The sequence below is a fragment of the Danio rerio genome, chromosome 23, assembly GCF_052040795.2.
Source record: "Danio rerio strain M-AB ecotype USA chromosome 23, GRCz13ab, whole genome shotgun sequence".
Classification (NCBI taxonomy): domain Eukaryota; kingdom Metazoa; phylum Chordata; class Actinopteri; order Cypriniformes; family Danionidae; genus Danio; species Danio rerio.
The window spans coordinates 35,565,155-35,589,757 of NC_141043.1; the positions used below are offsets into that span (position 1 = coordinate 35,565,155).

At 35.0% G+C, this 24,603-nt stretch overlaps 2 protein-coding genes across 5 annotated transcripts in view; one reads left to right on the forward strand and one right to left on the reverse strand.

The window, feature by feature from the left end:
• LOC147831329 (uncharacterized) overlaps positions 1 to 24,603 on the reverse strand; it is an 85,812-nt gene that overhangs the window by 20,570 nt on the left and 40,639 nt on the right. For 3 of the 4 annotated variants that reach the window (XM_087307515.1, XM_087307514.1, XM_087307513.1), the window contains exon 3: positions 17,368 to 17,456. The exons of the other annotated variant lie outside the window; for it this stretch is intronic. In XM_087307515.1, the coding sequence (XP_087163641.1) occupies positions 17,424 to 17,456 (33 nt within the window). In that variant the 3' untranslated portion in view covers positions 17,368 to 17,423. The remainder of the gene's footprint in view (positions 1 to 17,367; positions 17,457 to 24,603) is intronic. 4 annotated transcript variants of the gene reach the window in all.
• cd34 (CD34 molecule) overlaps positions 1 to 24,603 on the forward strand; it is a 34,392-nt gene that overhangs the window by 5,431 nt on the left and 4,358 nt on the right. Inside the window, exons 2-3 of the mRNA XM_087307498.1 lie at positions 17,697 to 18,100; positions 22,318 to 22,473. Of these exons, the coding sequence (XP_087163624.1) occupies positions 17,697 to 18,100; positions 22,318 to 22,473 (560 nt within the window). The remainder of the gene's footprint in view (positions 1 to 17,696; positions 18,101 to 22,317; positions 22,474 to 24,603) is intronic.

Consider the following 24,603-nt stretch of genomic DNA (forward strand, 5'->3'; position numbering starts at 1 on the left):
AGGATAGAAGAAGAATTTAAGAAAAGCAGCCATTGACTACCATAGTAGGCATGGGATGATAACTGTTTTCAAGGTATATCACATTTAAAAAAGTCAAGGTTTTCAAACCACCAAAATTCTGTTAAACCATTCAGTTAACCATTCCTACGATATATGTAAGATAATATATATATATATATATATATATATATATATATATATATATATATATATATATATATATATATATATATATATATATACATATATACATATACACATACATATATATATATATATTAGTTTTTTAGGACAACAGTATCTCCAGCAGAAAAGATATCCAAAGAAACCATTTTAAATTGTAAAGAAATCAGTGTTTTTAAAACTAATGAAGACAGCAGAATTGTTCATTTGAATTATTTAGCCTGACATGTTTACTGTTCCAAAATATTTTTTAATGTTTCTCAAAATAAAATATATTGGCTGTGTCCGAAATCACCTACTACTCAGTAGGTACATTTGAATCTATATCTAATCAACTGATAGAAAAGTATGTTTTATACAATAAGAATATGAGCAGTATGACTGGAGCTCGGACATACTATAGATGCCATTTTGTCATCATTACATGACCTACTCGCTTCACTCCAATTTATGGGCTGTTATGGCACTAATCACAATACCGTGAAACTGTGATATAGATTTTTTAATTATATATCTTTATTTCGCCTATTAAGACTTAATTATACAGAACATCAAAACTAAGCAATAAACAAGCTAAAGTAAAATATACACACACAGTATATAAAAACAATAAATAAAATAAAAATAAATAAATAAATAAATAAATAAAGGAAGGAGATACAGTATAAACCGATGGGGAAAAGCTATTTTATCAAATCAAATCATGTGGTTTTGTTTTAATTTGATTCAAAAATGGATTCCAAATCCGTTTAAATAATTTACCCTTTCCTCTCAAAGAATATATAATATTCTCCAATGGTGTACAGTTGCAAATTTCTGAGATTCATAGCCTAATTAATATATCAATGTCTGTTTTCCATTTTAAAGTAATGCATTTTTTTGCGATTTTCAATAAGATTTCAGTAAGCTTAAAAGCATGATTATGCTGGAGGTTAGAATGTGTATAAACATATCTCTGTATCCAATGGAAAATTTATCTATGATATGATATTGCATTAACCGTCATAGTTTTATCCAAGGTTATCATGTCATTAGAATCTTCTATCCGGCCATGCCTATTCCATAGTATTTTTGTTCCTACTATGGATGTCAGCGACTGATTTTTTCTCAGAATATCTTGTTTTCTGTTCAGCAGAAGAAAGAAATTCATAAACGGGTGAACTATCCCTTTAAGCAGACACAGAAATTTAAATCAGTAAATAATGTTAATTATAAAATTATTTTAACACATTTTAAGATCTACTTTTTGAGTTTTAAGAAAATACACACAAAAACTGAATTAGATTATTGCAATAATTGTAACATGCACGTAACTTTATGTAGAAGTTTGCACTTCAATGGTGGTTTCTGCCATTTTGCCTAAGGAATAAACAGAGTTAATGTGGCTTGGCTGTGCGTCTTTAACCGGTGGGGTAATTGCCGGGGTAATTAATGTTCAGCAAGCAGTACAGCAATGGGGCATTTCTACCTAATGCTCCCTAATTGAAAACATAAGATTGTATCCTTTGCTTGCCATCAAAAGCACGAGGACTTTCTCATGGCAGTCTTTCCTCCTTAACTACACTGTTACAGAGCCCAAGGGATTTGTTACGGTTAGCCAGAAAGTGAGAGAGGGGGCAAAACCCAACCCCAGTTTTTCTTTTGTGTGATGAAAAGTTTTTAAAAAATAGCAAAAAAAGAAAAAAAAAAGAAAGAAAAAAAGATAGTCACTTGAACACCCCCACACTCGCCATTCTGTTGTGGCCTTTTTGTCCAAGAATTGTATAAGCTGAGCATGGCAGCGGATCAAACATTTAGATATCCAATTACAATGTCTGAATTAATCAGCACGATGATGTCAAAGAACAAGAGCTTGGAAATCATCCACGGACATCTGCAGCCACGCAATGATTTTGGTGCTGACAGTGAGCTGCAAAAGGAGGAGGCAGCTGGCAGCTAGAGGGGGGTGACGAGATGACGCCTATTTAGACAGTGGGGGTGCTCTTTAGAAAAAACACCAAAGCTGCAACTCCAGTCTGCACTGTACGAGTCTGGATGGTTCTTGTAATTGACACAATGTATGAGAATCTGCAATAAATGAATAGTTGAGGAATCCTTTAATAGGAGGGCTGTGTATCGAATTTGGTCCAAAGGGGTCAGGAATGGGATCCTTACTGTGTGTATGGTAAATGTGCCGTATATAGTTTCTATCAGAGATATACCTACATCCTGTCTGCTAGGGGAAACATTCCACGCCTGACACTAATTTGATTAATTCCTTCACCCCGTTTATGTTTTGTCAGAAAACAACTGGGCCATGGGCTCATTGCTAAGTAAACTCTCAAGATCAGCATGCGCACAAATGGAAATAGCTCTCCCAGAGTTGGGGTAGATGGAGTGACCATTGGACTAAAACTGCTTGTGAAGTTCTTTGACCTTTTGAGAAATATTATTTTTAAAATTGCACCAACAGAGCCTCGCAGGGGCTTACACTTTTTTAGAATAAACTAAAAAAGACAAGTACTATTTAAACCGGCTGAAATTGGAAAAAAAAAAAAAAAGGTGGTAATACTTTAGTTTAGGTCACAATTCGTGGTAAAAACAAACCTTTAATGAACACTACTAGCTTCATAAACTACTAATCAGATGTTTATTAACAGTTAGTAAAACAGAAGTTGGGTTTAGGTTTTTGGTAGGATTAGAGATTCAGAATAAGATCATATTTACAATTAAACTACTAATTAACAGCCGATATCTTAATAAAAGGCAGGTTATAAGTCAGTAGTTAATAGTAGGGATGTAACGGTATCAGAATTTCACGGTACGGTAATACCTCGGTATGAATGTCACGGTACGGTATTTATTGAATCATTTACAGGAAAAACAAAACTTATGAAAATACTCCAAAAAAGTGCCAAAAGTGTCAATGACATACAAATTAGCCATCTATCTGTAAGCTTTGAAACACTAACTTCAATTTTAATAACAAAAAATTATTAAACCATGTGAAAAAATAAAGTTTCAATTTAGTATTGTTGAAAAGTCATCACATTCAACATTTAATCACTCACTCACTTACTTAGATAGAGATGGGTTTAAAGTAAAATTATCATATAACTATAATCTGGTAAAAGCTGGTATCTCTGGGCATTTACAATGTCCCCTGCAACAGAAAAAACCCTCTCATTTGGGACTGAGGTTTCTGGGACAGAGATATGACTTGGTCCATGTTGACAGCAGTGGGTAACGTTGTGCATTGTCTTTCCCCCACTTGAGAAGACAAACCATGAGTGAGATAGAGGTCTCTTTGCGGTACAAGTCAATGTCTGCATCAATCTGAACAGTGTGCTGTGTTTCTGCAGTCCCCATGACTGCTATTAGTCGTATTCCCCAACTTGCAGGCACGTGCACACATAGGGCTCAACCTGTGCAGTGCACATGCCCTTTTTAGTCTTGGATAGAAAATGCCCTTCCAAAACGATCAAAAGTGCCCCCGCGACGCGACACAACCTCCGTCCAGCCCTTCAGTAGGTGCGCGACAACACCGCTCTTGAGTATGCACGCTCAACCCCCCCTCGGCGCTTTACAATACGCGCGCGACTACACAGCTGATCAGAACGCTCGCGACAACACAGCTGATCAGAACTCGTGCGACAACACCCGCTTTAGATTCGATCATTTCCATCTTTTTTTCATCTCCGCTACTAGCAGCACACTCCATTTCCGCATTACTGGATCTGTAGCAACAACAGACTGCAAAGGATTATGGCCACGTCTGGGCTGATGGGAAATGTAGTTTCAGCTACCTCCCGTTCGCTTCATTCGCCTGAGCAAATTTTCTCAGAAGACCTATAGTTTTACCGAGTCATGCGACTTCGGTAATATCGAAAAAAATTTATATTGCGGTATGACGGTATTTACAATACCGTTACATCCCTAGTTAATAGCATTGTGACCTAAAGAGTTACAAAAAATGTACTGTTTGCTTGGCACAAAGCCTTGTTTGAAAGTTTTACAACTTATCAACCGATAGAAAGAATGATCAAAAAAATTAAAGATCCAATAAGTACTAATAATAATATCAGAACAATAGATATTAACGCAAGAATGATAGGTATAATATTAGTTTGTTAGAATAATTTTGATGAATGGAAATCGAATTGCAATCGCGTTTTGAAACGTTGCAGTTAGCTAAAATCACAGTGATCTGAAATAGATATGTATCATTCATTTCTCTCGCCTAGAGAAAATGCCTGACTGCCGTCTATGTGTGATAGTCTTACTAATCAATTGAGTGAGCAGACTTTCATTCTGCCCAATCCGAATTGTGCAAACGAACCATTCAGAACGCTCACAATAAAAACAAAAAAACAAACAAACAGGAAAGGGCGGACAAGAGGGCTGATGAAATTTGCTGCTACAAACTAATATCAAAGAAAAACAGGTCATCAGTAATATGAGAATATTTAACTTTCAAAGTCACAGACACCGAACAAAACATGTAAGAATTGTTGCCACAGCATGAGGAAATACAACAACCAGCACCTAAATCATCACAGGTGGCTATATGAGGAGTGTCTTGCTAAAAAATTAAGTGAAAGATTGTCATTGACACTCCATCAAGTAGCAAGCAACAGTAAAGTACAATTTCAGAGTTGTTTCAGCCATGTTAGTTTGCCAAGTGTCATTTTTATTTTATTGTTTCTTTAATAAGCTACACTTAATTCTCGCTAATTTGAGTTGAACTAGTTTAAAGAGAGGTAAGGTCATTTTATTTGTGTTTACTGTTTGCTTTAAAGAAAGATTTGTGTTTTTTATTTCTGAATATTTAAAAACAAAATTGAATAATTTTTTAAGTAGGTTAACTTCTTTTTAGTTCTTATTTTGACTAACACTCACTGCAATTTAACAGTAAGAAGCTACAATACAGATTATTGAGCTGAAGCTGTACTACAAAATTAAATCACAGATCAAATCAAAATTGCAATATCTATCAAAACATTACATACACCTTATAAAACATCTGTAAAACAGCAGTTTTCTGTATTTTGTGATTGATGTTTTTATTTTTCCCTGTTCACTTGTATTGCATTATGGGATTTGATCTTTCCACCAACAAATTTTAACCTGGAAAAGTTTGATAAAGTGACTTTTATTAACATTTTAGTTAGTTTAAATTGATATAATGTCTGGGTTGTTGTTATAGAAGTTATATAAGTATTACTTCTTATACATTATATTATTTTAAACTACTAAAATGTTGATAAAAGTCTTTGTTAAACTGTAGAGTTAAATTTCTAACATCATAAGTTGACAGAACAGAGATCAAGGTTCCATAATGCAATTCACAACCATATAATAACAGAAAACACTAGTGAATCACAAAATACGGAAACTGTTCATTAACAGTAGCACATTTACATCAGTGTTAATTTTAACTGCAAATGTTGATTTAGTTTTAGTCTTTTGACTAAAATCCCATTTTAGTTTTTGTCATATTTTAGTTTTAGTCAACTAAATTTTATAAGATTTAAGTTGATCAAATCTACACTACACTCTCAGGAATTAAAGTATGCAAGCTGTCACTGGGGTGGTACCTATTTAAAAGGTACACATTTGTACTTGAAGGGTCTATATTGGTACCTCAAAAGTATATATAAGTACCAAAATATTTTTAGAGGAACACTTTTGTACTTTTTAGGTACTGGTACGTACCCTAGACGTATTAATATGGACCTTTTAGGTACAAATTTGTACCTTTCGAAAAGGTACCAGCCCAGTGATAGATCGCATACCTTTATTTCTGAGAGTGTAGCGAGAGGCTATTCCGTTTCAGTTAGGCAAGAGCACACTCTCGAGTAAATAAAATTTTTTTTACATCTGCATGAATTTTGGGATGATTCTGCTGATGTCACTTGGTTTACAGTTTTTATCAGCTACTTCCTCGTAAATTTCGGTCTTTTTGTATTGACATCTAACGTGAATCTTTCTTTTCTCTCAGCTGTTGTCATTTTATTATAGTTTAATCAGACAGACGCACCAATGGAAGATGATGTAATTGCATCCCGCATCACACACACCAAGATTAATTGTAATTGGATATTTTCCAAAAAACATCCCTTAATCACATTCTCGTCTCGTTTTTATTAGTTAACAAAAATTTAGGTATATTTTTATTAGTTGTCGTCATCATCACTTAATTTTCGTTGGTAGAATCTTGTTCGTCACAAAAATTATGACAAACATTTTTCATCAATGAAATTAACTCTGACTTGCATACATATTTTTATGCTGATTCGAAAGTTCATGTTTGCATAACATCATATCAACAGCAAGGCAATAGCTGTGGGGTATTTTAAGTGAACATTTGGAGCTAGCTAGTGAGCATATACTGTAGGTCCTGCTTAACAGACAGGACAGCCCCACAGCTGTCTCAGATCACCAGGACAAGCTCTCTCTGGCCTGGGTGGAGAAGTGATGAGTCCCAGGCTGCCGTCCAGCCACCCGGCTATAGACGTCAGAGCCTGCTGTTTAAGCACAAAGGAGAGGGCTTCCCTTGAGACCTGTGCATCTGCTGATGGAAAGATGGACTCCACCCTGCCGGACAACACATTAGTGATTATTAGAGTGATTGCAAGCCCTTTTGAGTTGGTTTCATCTGTCAACACACTGTTTCCTTTTTTTGCTAAGCTGTTTATTTAGTTTCTCCCGCTTCACCCAGAGCCAGAGATAGAAGCTCTCGAGATGGCCTTCTGACCCGCTAGATAATCACGTCACAGATTGGAGTGAGGATAGAAGAACAAAAGGAGGGCTTTGTTAAAAAGATAGCGACTGTCCTCGAGTTCAACAAGCCTGTGATAGGAGCATTAATGTAGGTATTTTAGAGATTAAGGACATTCCCTTTTGAGGTGATCGCTTATCGCTGCATTCCTCTTGAGAATTGAGTTGAGGATGCAGTCCAGAAATCTTCCAGGGTCAAAATCTAAGCAGACACGCATGCCTTGGGCTTTCCAGAAATACATGTCTATGGGAAAATTAGAGTGACATCATTTTTAGTCTTATGAGAAGACCCATGACGCATTTAAAGAGACAGTGATCAAAATACGCCTGAATGCTTTGAAATACTTTAAGAGTTATCTGAAGTTCTTCAACATTTAAGCTTAGCTCAATTTAAAAAAAAGACAGAAATCAAAAACAAGCTTAATTCTTAATATCTGAATTCAGCAGCCGAATGGAAAATAAAATAGTTAAAAAACAAAAATTCTGTAAAATTTACTCTATATTTTGAAAAAAGCTGGAAACCTGTAACCATTGACTTCCATATTTGTTTGTCCTACTATGGACGTCAATGGTTGCAGGTTGTCAGATTTCTTTAAATAATTTTCTTTCGTGTTCAACTGAAGGAAGAAACTCAAACTTAATTTGGAAGTTAATGGTTACAGGTTTCCAGATTTTTCAAAGCAAGTTTAATTTTCTTTCTTTAGTTGAACACAATAGAAGATAATTTGAAGAAAGATAAAAACCTGCAACCATTGATATCCATAGTAAGAAAAAAATAAAAAATAAATACTATGAAAGTCAATGGTTACAGGTTTCCAGCTTTTTCAAAGCAAGTTTGAGTTTCTTTCTTCGGTTGAACACAAAAGAAGATAATTTGAAGAAAGCTGAAAACCTGCAACTATTGACATCCATAGTAAAAAATGGATGTCAATAGTTACAGGTTTCCGCTTTTCTTCACAGTATTTATTTTTTTCTTACTATAGACGTCAATAGTTGCAGGTTTCCAGCTTTCTTCAAAATATCTTCTATTGTGTTCAGCTAAAGCAAGAAACTCAAACTTGCTTTGAAGAAAGCTGGAAACCTGTAACCATTGACTTCCATAGTATTTGTTTTTCCTACTATATATATGTCAATGGTTACAGTTGTTCAAATTTCCTTAAAATATCTTCTTTTGTGTTCAACTGAGGGAAGAAACTCAAATTTGTTTATAACAAATCAAGGGAGAGTAAACGATGACATGATTTTTGTTTCTGGGTGAACTATGCCTTTAAAAGTGTAAACAAAGCATCAGAATAATAGACAAAGGCAAATGACGAAAGGCTTTGTTCAACTATCAGTTTACTAAAGTGCTTACTTTAAAGGAACCCGAAGCATTTATGGGCATTTCTCATGTTTCCAGAGACCGTGGAAGAAAAAGGAGGCTTTAGTTCTCAGGTTTATATCAGAGCTGTCAGGACGTGTCTGGCTAAGCTTACCGCCGTACGTCCATTCAGGCACAGCTGAGAACATGGGGGATTTTGAGAGTCTTTGCCTTGAGATTGTCTCATTACATCAGACCAGACGTGCCAGAAAACCATGGAATGGATTAAAGCGATTCAGAAATCTGCAGAGCACATTTGGTCCCTGTTGTGTCACTTTCCTTAGGAAAACAACGAATCCGGTCAGATTTCTGTTGTATTGGTGGAAAAAAACATACACCGATGTGGTTAGGTGGAGTCACATACTATCCTTCTTCCAGAACTCTGTTTGTGATTGCTGTCGGAGCTTCCAGATGTCAGTTTGATGACCGAATCTCACTGCAAAAAAAAAGTGTGAAATAGCCGATTTGTCAAACAGGGATGTCTTATTTTGGATGAAAAAGTGATGGGTTGAGTTTTATGTCCTGTTGGATTTAAGTAAAACAAATTCATCGTCCATTCTTCGATTTGTTTATACTGCCATGGTGCTGTGAGATAGTAAAGATTTAAAGGGATAGTTTGTTTAAATTACAGTCATCAATTACTCATCCTTTACTTGTAGAAAACATGTTTAAACTTCTGTTAAAGGGTCATGAAACAAACAAAAAAATTTTTTTGAGATAGTCATATATACATATCCCATCCGCTGATGAATCATGGCTTTAAAACGCTCCAGTGTCCCAGTATATGTGGTTACAAACAGTAAACAGAGGTGAGTTTTGTGAACCGATGACTTTCACAGCCAATCACAGTCATTTCAGTTGAGCATGTGAAAACAATGGCAAATTAGTGCTGTTTAACAACGTGCTCCATAACGTTTCACTTTTTAAAAAAATTCAGAACCGAATTCCAGTATCTTGACAATCCTAATGTTCCTAATTAGGACACATTTATTTCACAAAAAAATTAAAAATTGGTTGTTTATGCAGTTTTTAGAGCAAATTCGTTCTTCAGGTTTGAAAAGAAGTTTTGAAGCAACGTCACAGCGAAGAGATTATTGCGTAAATTCCAGCGTCGTGACAGCACTGGCCATATTCTGAGCATTATTTATGAGGAAGAGTTGGTTTGAACCAATCAGCGTGCTCTATTATGAATGAGAAGAAGATATTGTGAAGAAAACTGAAACCCTGTGACCATTAACATCTATTTTTTTTTCTTACTCTGGTAGTCAATGGTTACAGGTTTTCAGTTTTCCTCTAAATATCTTCTTCAGTGTTAAAAACTATGAACTAAAGGGTGAACTATCCCTTTAATAATCACTGTTTTTCATGATTCCAAGGAATTGCTTTAGGTGCATATTCAAGGTGTCCAATTGCATCTGATTAAGGTAAATATACAGTAAATGGCATGACAAAACGAGACATTAAAACAAAAATTAACAAAAAAGGATTTCATTTTATGATAAATAAAACTAAATAAATGCATATTATGCAGAATCAATAGTAACTCTATGAATGTACTCTACATCGGTCTACGTTTGCATTTTTAGAGATGTACTGATACCATTTTTTTTGTAACCGATCTGATCCTGACACCAAAATTCTGAGTATTGACAGATACAGATCCTGATACTTAGCCATTTTTTAGGTATTACAGTTTTTATGGTTCTTGTGATAAACTCAAATAATTTATCTTCATTAGTAAAAATAACAGATCTATAGTCCTACTGTATATGACAGACAGCACAATCTACCTAAAACATGATGCTTGCTGTAAACTAGGCTACATTATTTGAGCATTCATTATTATATTGATCTGTTGTGATACATCTTATGTTTCCTTTTTTAATATCAATATTTTTCTTTGAAATCTGTAATAGGCTACAACTATTGACCCGAATTAAAACACAAACAGGTCTGTTAAATAAAATATTGATATAAATAAAATTACAGTGAAATATTCAGTTTTAGAGTAGCTTAATTTTAGGCTAAATAATGTTCTGTTAATGACAATCCATATGGGCCCTCAGTTTCACTTTTATTAATTTAATCAACTACTTTGACCACAATGAGCCAGGCTTTACAAACTATTTGTAGCCCTGAAAGTATTCACCTCAGCAGAATAAACTCAGTCAGAAGGATGAGACATCAAAAACTTTTAATAGTACAGAATAATCTTACAAAGCGGCACACACGAATTTAACCACTTGAATATTTATCTTTATACTTCACATTAAACTATAGAATGGCTTCAGAGCATTTAGGATATAGTAGGCCTATATGACTACTTTCTAGTGCCTTATAATAGGCTACCTTCATGGCTTTTGTGGGCTTATAAATTACAAAGAATGGATTTGGATCTGTAGAGGGGCGATACCCGTTCAAGCAAAAATATGATCTAAAGTTCCTATGATGACATAATGGAATTCAAAGACCTGTGTTCGCGCCAAATAGTTACTGATGTCATACCCCAACATAACCTCTATGTCCCTGTATGTTAAAACACCATGGAAACCCTCATTTTTGACTGTTTGCATTTACATTTCAGCATGAACATCTAACTAAAGATCCTTTAAATAATAACCAAATCCTATATAAATAATCTTTTTTAAAAATGGATGTGCAAATTTTGATTTAAGACAGAAAATAAGTCAAACGAGACACTGCTTGTGTTGGAATTTATAATCAATTCCATGCGTGTTCAATACAAACTCAGGAGGCGGAGATCAATTTCAAAAATATTAGTAATTTATTAAATACAAATGAATAATTCGATTAGGGCCCTGGGTCACACCAATGTGTCCTATTGGTTATACAATGCTATCCAAGAGAACACACCAGGCGCTTTGCGAGTGTTTTCTTGGCTCTAAAGACCCAGTTTTTATACACAGAAGAAGGAGAAGCTCTCTGTCAGCTTTTCTGCACCATCTCTAGTTCCTCTTTTCTGCACAGAAGAACTGGACCAGTTAAATGCACATGCTTAGAGACCTACATAGGCTCCAATATGTTTTCACAGGAAATTAGAGGCGAGAGACACGTTATTTTTATTGTTTCTGCTGCATATTTCTTGTCCAAGATAGCTCTTTCTGCAAAATGCCTCATCATTAGTATCCAAAATACATCTCAAAGGCCAGTTTTGGTTAGAATATAATTTCAGAGAGCATACAAAATATAGTATAGAATATAAAATATATATAGTAAAGAACGACTGTAAGGTAAATTATTTAACATCTCTTTAGGCAAAGCACACACAACATACTACTAATCAAGTATAACTCTTTTGTACACAACAAATCTCATTTGTCACCATGCATGTTATAAAAGAATGCTGTGGCACTTCTCATTTGCAGAAAACACCAATACAGAAGTTTACAAAAGTGTTCATGTACTCTGGTCTTGTTTATGTGATGTTAGGAGAAGAGGGAACATTCTTCCTAACAGTTATTATATCAATAAACATGTCAGGTTTTGGCTTGTGCAAGTAAGCGTTTAGTTTTATTAACATTTTTAAGAGCTGCAGGATGCATGCCCAGTTCGGCCAATTAAAATATATAGGCAGCCACTCACAGAATCAAGCATGATGAGTTCACGAGTTACTCGGAGTGTATCTGTAATGAGGGAGGGGTGTTTCACGCTGTGAGCGTGGGCGAGGGCTTTCATGGTGGCAGAAAATAACTAAATGCTAACAGTTACAAACCAAAAACCAGTTTATCACTTCAACCATTGACCATGTTTCTGCCTAGAACTAACATGACTTTATCTAATGGTGTAACGGATCGCATGGTTTACATCACAATGCGGTTTTTGAGTCACAGATCAGACCATTTTTCAAATCAAAAAGGGAGGAGACAAATGTAATTTGACTTCCATTTATATAAAAATGTTACTGCAAAGCCATTGGTTTTAACAAACAGAAGTTTACCTGAACTTGTAATTTAAATAAAAATAAAAATCAAGAAAGAACCAGCTAGAAAATAGGAGCATATTCAATACGTAAAATGATCTCTGCTACTGTTGCTGATAATGCTAAATATAGAAATCTGACATCTTGTACAACATATTAATTGAAAATAAATGTTATGTTTCAACAACTCACATAAAACTTCATTGTTATATCATTATTATTATATCATTTCGTTATTGTATAAAGATGGTTTGTTTTCTAGACTATCGAAAAAATATATAGCTATATATATATATATATATAAAAAGGGGCTAACAATTTTATTCTTTTATTCTAGCCGAAATAAAAACAAATAAGACTTTCTCCAGAAGAAAAATATCATCAGACGTACTGTGAATTTCCTTGCTTTGTTAAACATCATTTAGGAAATATTTTTAAAAGATTACAACTTTTAGAATATCATTCATGTATCATTTTTTAAAACCTATTCAGTGAAATCAATTTGATGGTTGTTTATCGCCACCCATTGGTCACACAATGTAATTGCTACAACATTCACCAGCGTCAAGATCCATAAAACTGAGATTTTAATCTTTATCATAAACACCAGTGTTTATATCTGAACTATAAACAGTTCTCCCAGAACTTTTGTGTTATTTATTTGATCGTAAGTAACTGAAAATGTGTAAAAACTGAATCTCTCTCGATCAGACGCAGATTTGAATGCAGCGCTTCGAAAGATTAATAAACATATGCAAATCATTATCATTTATCTTTTTTGATTGAGATTACAATCCTTTAATAATTAATAGTACAGCTTAAACTGAATGCATTAATGCAGGCTAAACAAACAGTGACAGAAAACAGCTTTAATTAATAATCTAAGAAAGCATTTAGGTCCCACCACAACTTTTCCATCATCAAAATATTTTACAGTGAAGCAAAAATACTTTCATACATGTAATTTGAATGACGTGGTGGGCAATATCTCTTCAATGGTTATAAATGCTGGATAAACCTACAAGTTCCTAAAAAGGTAATTAATCTGCGGGTCACTTGCAAATCAACCGTGATCTGTTATACCCCTACTTTTATCTGATCACAAATGGTCAGTCGAGATGAATTACCATTTTGACCTAGTATTAAGGGGATAGTTTAGCCCAAATGATTATTTTTTCTCTATTTACTCATCCTCAAGTGGTACATTTCTTCATTGGAACACAAAAAAGTAAGCTGAAAACATATAACTATTGTATTTCATGAATTTTAATTTTTGGATAAAGTATTTGTAGTCTTGTGTTCAAATAACTTGTATTCAAATATGCCTCTTAGTACTACTTGTGTTTAAATAAAGATGAGCATAAATTAAGCATTATGTGACTGGATTGATTAAACTAACTAAAAGATAACATCCTTATTAGTCATTTCTTTTGGTATCTTAACTGCAAAAATCCATGAAGGTTTATTGTTTTAGGATTGCTGTTTCACAATGTAGCATCTTTATTACAGTCCCACCTGTTGAGACAAATGTAGAATTAGTTGATCGTGAGGGGGTGGCAGATTTCTTATGTTGCTTGTTAGAAAAGCACAAGACCACCCAGCATGAGCTCCAGTTGGCATTCTGAAGCCAACATTTGACGGCAAGATAAATGATCTCCAAAATGACACCAGAAATTGATCTAGATTTAGATCTCAGCTGCTCAAATCCACAATGACAAAAAGTCACTTAATCGCATATAAAAATGGGTTCAATCAAACTAAAGTATATTTAGAATGTTAACTGCAACAAAAAAGTATTTGCACTTTTCCTTGACTCCTCAATACAAGTAATTTTAAAGGGATATATACCTTAAAAATTAAAATCTATTTTCATTTATTTATCCTTTACTTGTTTCAAACCAGTTTGATTTAGGAAAAATACCGAAAAAAATAAGAAATCTAGAAGAAAAAAAAACATTGATCTCCATAGTTAAATTAGTATTTCATACTATCAAAGTCAATGGTAAAATGTTTTCAGCTTTTTTTAAAAATATGTTCAACAGAAATAACTACTAAAGGATTGAAACCACATAAGGATGAGTAAATGATTCATTTGATTCGGAAATTTCATTTTTGGGTCAACTAACCCTTTAAATCTGAACCTTTAGAGTTGAAAATATCCAAGACCACTGAAAAAAAGGGTCTCAATCCAAACTGTTTCCAAATAAACATAACAAAAACATTTAAATGATCAAGATGTGACCCTAGCAAGAACAAAATGTTTTTTTTACAATTATAGTTATATTGGCTATTACAGTGGCCTGCAGATCTGCGTTTGTGTGTGTGCGACCAAGGAATTCCTGAAACCATTTCTGACTGCTTTACAATTTTTATAAACTTCTCACACGTTCACGTAAGTTGATGAAACATCGTAAAATGTCTGCACATACTGTACAATGAGCAAGATCAGCCCAGCACACAGTATTATTTCAGATGTTAATGAAGTCACAAAATGTAACTTTTTTGGTCTTGCATCTGAAATATTCCTTTAATTGTAGTGTCCACAAAGCTTAGATAATCTAGATCAAACGTGTCAATCAAAAGTGTAAAATGTCATATTAATTATAATTAGATTTTTAAGAAGCCAAGTTCAATGACTTTTGGATATAGTTAAGGATGCAACACCTAAAAACAAACCAGCAAAAAAATTAGCTTAAACCATACGCCCAGCCACACACTTCCTGCATTCCACATCTAAAGACAAAACGCTTTCCTTGGGAGTGTGGTAACGTAGAGCAAAGCCAAAGGTCTTGACTTTTGGAGGGTGATGTTTATTTGCTCAGTCAGTGTCAGGAGCATTACCCTCTTGCTTAAGATATTAATAATGCAGAGTGCCTGTGCAAACAAGGCAGATTTTTGTAGAGGGTGGAGACGGAAGGGCATTAAATAACGGTCAGAATTTTTTTAACCTCTCCTCAACCTCGGGGAGCACCTACCACCCACATGCTAGCAAACACTATGGATGTGGAGGATTTGCCACTCTGGGCAACTCCTTAGTGACTGTGTAATATACCAATGCAATCTCATGCAATGTGTAACTTTCTGATTTGAGTAAAAATTTTATGAATTGGTACAATCTCATTTGCATATTTTAGTATGATGTGCTCATCCACAAATGAGGGTTGGGGTTTAGGGTGGGGTATGGCTAAATTCCTCCTTTTAAACAATGACATTTTTGTATCAATGGAATTGTATGAATTGATATGAAGTAGAGACTTTACTGACACTATGTAAAATAGTTACATTTCCTCATGACATCAGGCTGGATATACAGCATAGAGTCCTATAAACTGTTTTGAATTGTTATTTTAATTGATGTTTTCATAGTATTAAATTAATGCCTGATTGTATCATTAGAATAAATACAGAATTGAATTTTACCAGAACTTTGAATGTGAATTTACAGCCTACATTGAATACCATGCAGCAAAAACTGAATACAATCTGAATAAAACATATCCTTTACCACAAAAAAACAAACTAGTGCCCCTTAACCAGAGAAATCAGATTCATTTACAAATGACTCTAAAGAACAAATCTGTTGTGTTGAATCAAGACATACAAGCAAACCAATTGTCAGACTAAATTTGTTTAATACAGTTTAATCACAGTTTTAATCAAATGACCCTATAGAAGTTGATTATTTTGATTGAATGAAAAACACGCAAGTCAAGTCCTGATTCCTGAAACAAATGACTATTATGAGACTAGTATTGGAATTAGAGAATTTAATGTCGAAAAAATGAAAAAGAAAAATTCTTAAATTTTTACTTAAAAATGTTAACTTATTAAATGTTGATGTCACACTTCAATTTTCTTTTTCAAAAAGAAATTACGCATTTGCAAGGAGATTTTACTATAATTACGTGTTTGGTAGAGCTACCACATTTAAAATAAAAAGGATAAATTATTAAGACAGATTGAGTAATATGCTATTATTAGCAACTGCAAAAGTTCCATAGTGCTTGTTGTTCATGTTTGTTTTTGTTTTTACAAATCCACCTTATACATTTTTAACAATGACAATACATTACTGGGGGCATGTTTTCTTATACGTGCCATTTCTAGTAAATCCACCAGAGGCCGCTGTGTACTTTTCTGGCCATCTTAATGTCCATCTGACGCACGTCCGTGAGAGAAGTCGGTCGGTTTGTCGTTGTGCATAATACATCAGCTTGTATCAACTGACTAGAGGTGTGAACCTATACTGGTCTCACGGTTCGGTTCGGTTACGATTATCATGCCTTCGATTCGGTTCAATTCGATATTTCGGTGCATCACGGTGCATTGACGATGCTTTCCATACACAGTGTTATATTTTAGAGGAGAGGCTATAACAAGCTGTCTGTATAAACACACAGACACACAGCACCACACTGTCTCTCATTTAAACACAAACATAGACAGCACCAAAGAAACAAACACGCACACACACACACACTTAAGCCCTCGCAACAGGGAGAGCTCGCAAAGAGCGGAGCAGAAAAACGAAAAAAAAAAAACGAAAAAAATAAGCACTTTTCCGACGGTCCCTTGCTGAGAGCTCCCCTCAGCGCGAGCTATCCCGGCTAAACACATATTGCGAGGGCTTAAACGGAGCAGTGCTCGTAGTGTGGAGCGAAAAAAAAGAAAGACAGCTGTGAAACATAACCAGCTTTGTTTTTTTGTAGGAAACACACTTTTTAGGGTAAGAGGTTTTTGAGTTATTGCCGTCTGTAATGTCTGTGTCAAGAATATCGAAAACAAAACCAACTGAACCGCGCTCATCTCTGGCGCCCTCCTGGATATTCAGCGCCCTTAGCATTTGCCCATGGTGCCTATGCCACGGACCGGCCCTGAGTTGGCTGAGTGTTGTAAATACTCGCGCTCACCTCCCTCGCGACTGAACCGATACCGAATTGTCCGCGTCTGCATCGCGGTGCACCAAAAAAACAATTAATTTTGACACCCCTACAACTGACCCCACACACCCCATTCCCTAAACCCAACTGATAGTGTTTTCAAAAGCAAACTAGAAGACAAAAGCCATAGCAGCCATGTGATTTTACCATACTATCACACTGCACTTTTTTGGGTTTTGTTTTACCTGCTTTTTGGGACTGTACATTACCGGACTTGAATCCTGGTCTGCACCACACCGCTCTACCTCTGAAGCCTGGCACCATTCAGGGTGAGCTACAAAGCAAACCAGAATGTAATCAGTGAGCAGTACCTTCCTGTAGCATTCGTTTTTCAAACAAAATGCAGCATTATCTACCCTGAGGCACATATTTCTCACTTCTCAGAAATGTATCCCATTTTCTCCATGAGTCTGTGTTGGTTATATGAGGCTACATTAACCAGGGTGAGGTGGGAGTGCAACCTACATGTAAGGCCTATCTTATTTGATATTTTAAACAATTTCTGTTTCCATAGGTTGTCAAGGACAAGATGAAGCAGGTGCATCAACTACTTCACAATCAGTTGGAGCAGAAACAAATCCAACAACAGCAGCAGCAATGATAGCAGATGTACAGGGAACAGAACAGCCAGCAACTTCAGGATTAGAAACACAGTCAAATTATACATTATCCGGTACAGCTGTCACAAACCAAGAAATAATTGAAAAGACTACTAACAGCAGTCTAATGCCTCAACAAGGAAACATAAACCCAACCACAGTGAACCCCACCCCAGAACGAAAAAACAACATCACTGATGACAGCAAAGGTGGCCGTGGGGTTATATCTGACCAATCAGAAACCTCTATCAATGAAACAGTAAAAGTGATTAACTTTGATGGCAAACAGGAAACAAGCAAAGAATCCGGATCTTCAGATGTAAGTCTGTTTTACTTATTAGATTACAATAGGGGGAAAAACAATACATCAAAAAGAATATTGATTTAACAGTTCAATTCAGAACTTATCGGAGTAATAATGTCATTCGGAATAATGTCATTGACAACCGATCACTGATTTGTATTGGTCAATAGCTTTTATGAAGAACATGCTGTAATGTTTGTCAATGTTTACCCACTGAAACATTGAAAAACTAAACTCAGCATGTAGGGTTTACATTGTTGCAGATTTATCAGTGGGTAAACACTGTAATACACTTTCACTGATATTTATACGGTGCTCCCATGTGCTTCCAAGAATACCATGATGACACAAGTAATTTCATGGTACATGGTTGGGTGCCAAAGTTATTTTTAGTCTTTTGATTTTAGTACCCTAAAAATACCACTACATTAGGATCATAATACTGTCATAGTATTTTTTTCATATTAATTCATTTAATTACTTGCTAGATTTGTACAAACCAAAGTACCACTGTATTACCTTCTGATACTATAAATGCACCACTAGGCCAAAAATTGATTATTTTGCAAGAAAAACACATCGACTGCATTCATATCTTGATGCTAATATGCCAATGTAAGGGCATATAAGCATAATGCATATTCCTTATTCAATTCTCTTATTGATACACTGTAAACATGATGGGTTGTTGTAATCCAACATTGGGTCAAATATGGAACAACCAAACCATTATGTAATTTAAATTTAATATAAAAAATGAACCTATTGTCAGGTTTGTCCAACGTTTTCCAGTCATTTAAAATAGGTGTGTATTTTTTTAAAGGAAGGTTTATGGCATAATTAATCTGACAACTCAGAAATACCAATTCCCATTACAAAAAGCTGTGACATTTGCCAAAATTTATGAGTTCTGGTGAGTTCCAACTCCAAAACAGACACTGAACTCAAAAAGAAAAAAATCAATTTTTTTCAGGATGTAAACATGTTGTAAATCAACAAAAAGCAAATCCTTGAACCAAATTTTACATTCATACACTTCCTGCTTTTTCCTTCTGATTAAACCCCCAAATTGATGACTTCAACAACTGTATCTCCACCACCAAGTGTTCCCAATCAAACTCCCATTTTGAATGTGTTATACACAAATTCTAATTGCAAAGTTCATCGCATTTGGAAGAGAAATGTTGCCAAGATCATAATTAGGAGGAAAAAGTAAAAGCTGTGACATTTACAGGGCTGGCAAAATCTGGTAGCCCGAAGTCCCGAGGCTACAGTCATTATACCAAAATGTATTTACATCATGCCCAGCGGGGTACCTAGATTGCCTGCCAGGCATGCTGTTGATAAATTGTGGTAGCCTAACTGAAAAAACAATAGCCCCTGGACTTTGGGCTACCAGATTTTGCCAGCCATGATTTGTTTATATTTTTTACATATAAATTGAAACCCTATGAGTGTTTAAATTGATTAAAATGAAAATTTTCATATCAAAACCAAAGTATTTAGATCAGGTTTGCCATACAGTAGGTCAGCTCAAACACAACCTCACTGACATGGTAAAAAGATAGTTTTTAATATAAAAAAAAAAACAACAGCCTAATTTAAAGTATTTTGTACAATACAAATCACAAAAGCACTAGGTCAATAACAAAACATCTGTAAATGTATTAGATTTATAAAGGAATGTTATTATATTGAATAATCAGTGAGTGAAAAAAACTGAATATTTCTTTAAGATTCAATAAAATTTTGTTTAATTCCACTTTTGGCATGTTTGACATTTAGTTTAATGCACAACCATTGAATTGAATTTTATCTAAACTATATTATCAAGAGAAAAAAACGTTAGAATTATCATTATTGTTTTTGCCCAGCTCTACTATACAGTATCGTTACAAGACTCTTTGCCAAGTCAAACCAATGGAGTGACTTTAGATATTTTCAGTTGCTGTCATCTGCATCCGTGTACATTAGAAAGGAAGGAAGCTTTGTGTCTGCAAGGATGAAGTATAGCAAGGCAGTTTGAGCTGTTGATGCCTGTGAGCTCAGATTAGGGAGATCCTGTTTTGTCATTCACTATAAATAATCCCGGCGCACAAAAGATGAATGAGCGGGAGAGAAGAGGGGCTTCCTCTCACTGCTGCCATGCGGTTATGAACCCAGGAAAGTGGTTAGACAGAAGAACACAAGAAGGGGGGAGACGATGCGCGTCTGTTATTGGCCAAAATGGAAATCTAGATGATAGTTGTGATAGTCAAGCCTGATGCTGAATCAATCAATATAGCTAAAATTTTCACTATAACAGCAGTAGTTTAAATTTGCAGCCCACAAATCATGACTTGAATGTTTGTAAAAAGCAGACAAAGGTGCTAAACTATTCTTTATGTCTGCTATATTAAGATTTTAGAGCATTATACAACAGAGAACTTTGATTAGTTGATTAATGTGAATAAAACTTTAAAACATTAAGGGTGTCACGATCTTACAAATCCTCGATTCGATAACATTTTCGATTCTGAAGGCACGATTCGATTCGATTATGAATAATTAATTAATTAATGACCAATTAATTACTTGTATTCTACCGTTTAAACTACCTGACCTGCATGGTCTTTGTTTTACCGATAAACAAATTATACAGTAAATGAATAAAGGCAGGTTACACACATAATTACCACCTGTCAATCACTTTTTCTGCTGGACTCGTGAATAGGCAGTGATCTGTGTTGTTATAATGGCGTCGGTAAAAAAGAGGCACAACCAACAGGAACCAGCCAACAGTCTTTGAGGTGTTCGCTAAAATGACTAAGTACAAGTGAGTGAAAGATTGAAGCAGTCCTCTGACTGCCTGGACCTGCTGTCTCGAGCGCATGGCTGTGTATGCGTCTGTGTGGTCACGTGATGTGCATTTACAGAGGTAGAGAGGAAGGAGGGCTGCTCAGAATTGCCACACGCCACTGTGGATGTCAAATCGTTGTCGTTCTAAAATGCCATTTAAAAACAAAGACAGTGTAAACAGGGCCTGAGTGTGTACTTTTCGCGAGCGGATTTGCAACGGGGGCGGGCAGAGGATTGCGATGCCGGTGTTGTCTATCGGACGAACCGTACGTAATACGTACATAGCAGAGCTGGCAAAATTGTGTTTTTTGTCGACAACACGAACGTTGTCAACATAACTCACTGGAAATCCAAAATGCTTACACACCGGCGACTTCATTGAAAGAGGAGAGGTTTTAAGTTCTGTCGATGGGTCTCCTGCTTCTGCAGTTTAACAAGCACTTCAACAAGCCTGTTTTTTTCCCGCTTGGCAAGCCAAGCTGACGTGACATGGGGGCGTGGCAGCATCGACAATTCTGTTTTTTGATTCGATAATCACAATTGAGCATAAATTTCGATCGATGACACCCCTATAAAACATAGAATTGAGGAAACTTAAAAAATTTATATATGATTATTAAATAATAAACATTTCTTTTTTATAATAACAAATTACAACATAAAAAACTTAATAAATCATTTTGAAAAATTAGATCTTATTTGTGTTATTAAATCATTAGCATTTTTAAAGATTAATGTTAATCCATACTCTTAATCCAAGATGTCAATCCATACACCTACATCCAAGATTTCTGTTCATCAGGTGAAGACTACTGATAAAATTCTGTCCTGTCATTCATACTAAAACTCAAATGCTTCAAAAAGTTTGTAAAGAGATCCAAAAACAGGCCTATAAAAAAAAAAAAAAAAATCACACTATTTAATCTGAGTCTGCTAAAAGAAACAATCACTTTGTATGATGAACAGAGTTCATTTAGGTTTAAATTCACATACAAATATTGAACAGTGGACATAAGCAGAAACACAACTACTTGCTCAAAAGTGCTGGTATAGCACACAAGAATGAACCTTATTGGTTCGCACATGTCAAGCAAACATGCAAAGCTTTAGTTTACTTTAGCTTTAAAGTTTAGTGATCAATGTCAATCTTAAAATTTGATGATTTTGGTTAACAGGTTATTACTTATATTTGATTTCTGTTTTGATAAATAAAAAATAAACAAACATTTGCATCAGAGCATTGGATAAACAAACTTTTTCAAGACATGATGTACAAACTTGACTTTTGGGTTTAAAACAACAAGAGGGTAAATGATGACAATTTGAACATTGAGTGGAACTAACCCCATATCTCTCTATTTATGTTAAAATGTTGGTGTAATTTTTCTCTACAGGCTAAAGCTAAAGCAGACAAGGATACCACCTCCGGGGGTTCATCTTCTGCTGTTTTTGTATCTGTGCTATTGACTGGCTTACTGCTTGCTGGTATAATAGTTGGCATTTACTACTTCAAATGTCATCGCCGAACCAACGGTAAAGGCATGAAACTGGTGAGTTCCAACTCCGAAACAGACACAGAACTCAAAAAATAATATCCTTTTTTTCAGGATGTAAACATGTTGTAATTCAACACAAAGCAAATCCTTGAACCAAATTTTTACATTCATACACTTCCTGCTTTTTCCTTCTGATTAAACCCCCAAATTGATGACTTCAACAACTGTATCTCCACCACCAAGAGTTCCCAATCAAACTCCCATTTTGAATGTGTTATCCACAAATTCTAATTGCAAAGTTCAGCGCATTTGGAAGTGAAATGTTGCCAAGATCATAATTAGGAGGAAAACAATTGGCAGGGTATCAGTGCGGTGCAGTTCCTCCAGCACACGCCCCATCTAATGTTGAGAACCACAACACATGCTAGTTAAACACCAACCGTTTCATCCACTTGCCAATAGTTTGAAGCTGTTTTCCTTCTCTGTTAAATGGTTTCAAGTTATGAAATTGAAACAAAGCGCACTCTCGACAGACCCCAGAAGGGCTTGCAATGAAAAAAAACAAACACGTACATTCACAGGCGCAATTTCATAAGCCATACACTGTTCAATAAAAGCTTTGAAGATATATCAAGAAACGTATTCCAAATAAAAATTTGATGATTGTTTCCATATTCTGCTCCAAAAGAAAACCCTGACCCTAGTCAGAAACAAACACACTATAGTAAGAGTCCTAGTAAGAGTCTTGCTTATTAACTCCTAAGTTACAAGGGCTCACTGAGAACACAAATCTTGGCTTTCACTGAAAAAACAGCCATCATAGTGTTTGATGTAGTATGATGTGTAACAAACAGTAATTTTGTAAACATTTAGGTTACAACAATCTACAGGACATGTTACTTACACTGTAAAACCCAAAAAGTTAAGGTAACTCAAAACATTTGAGGAAACCGATTGCAACAAACCATTTCAAAAAGTTAAAAAACTAATGATTACTGTGAATCTAATCCAATTGAGTAAACAAGGTAATTTGAGCACAGTAAAACCCAATAAATGAAGAGAACTCAAACCAACTGAGTACTGTAAAACCCATTAAGTTAAGACAACTCAAACCGTTTGAAGAAATCGATTGCTACAAACTATTTGAGTTAAGAAAACTAATCTATATGAGTACTGTGAACTTACATTTTGAGTTAACTACACCCATTTCATTTGATAAAGTTGATTGTTGGGTTTTACAGTGTAGAACAATAATATTCTTTTTCTAAATGAACAAATCCACATTATTATTTTTTTATTTACAAATATCTCAACAGTGCCGCAAACTGTGCTCTATGTTTTCTAAGCAATTTTGTTATTTAGAAGGTATTTCAAAGAGGTAAGAGCACCAAATATCAGAGTGTGAGCTAGGGTTGTAACGGTATGAATTTTTCACGGTATGATAATCGTCTAAAACAATACCACGGTTTGATGGTTTCGCGGTATACGGTATGTTACAAAATAATAGAACAGTGAAGCAAATTTGACTTTTTCCAAATAATATATTTTTAGTTACTATAAACAACACCACTTACAATGAACAAATAAAAATAAGAAAATAATAAATAATGTGTCAAAGTCCAAATAAAGTCCAAATAAACATGGTGCAAATCCTCAGTAAAAAATAGATATAAATATTTACTATACTATAAATATTTACATAACGAAACTAGATTCAATATGGAACATCCTTAGGTTTTATGTGCCAGCAAGGATATGGTTGTCTATGGATATGGTTGTCTGCAATGCAGACAAACAGCTGCATCTTTATTTGCGTCTTTTGAAAACAGCAAGAGCAGCAGTTCGTCTTTGCTGTGTCACTGTTTTGTCATGTTTCTGTGCTGCTGTGCATGCAAAAGTACTTAGTATGAGAATTATTTCATGCAAAACTTTTTTTTTTTTTTTTGCGTTTTATTTAGCCGCGCATAAATGTATGCCTATCTCTCATTCCGTGTTGTTCAAAAAGCTTGGTCCACAAACAAAAGCGAAACCTATGCTTATTGGTTGTGATATAGCGAGTTTGAACCAATCTGGGCATGGAGGAGGGATAATGCATCAATGTATCATGTCTGATTTGTCCGGAGACACAGTGACGAGCGTTTCTTTGTCAAATCAGCGTTGTCAAATGTTGATGACGTAACCGCA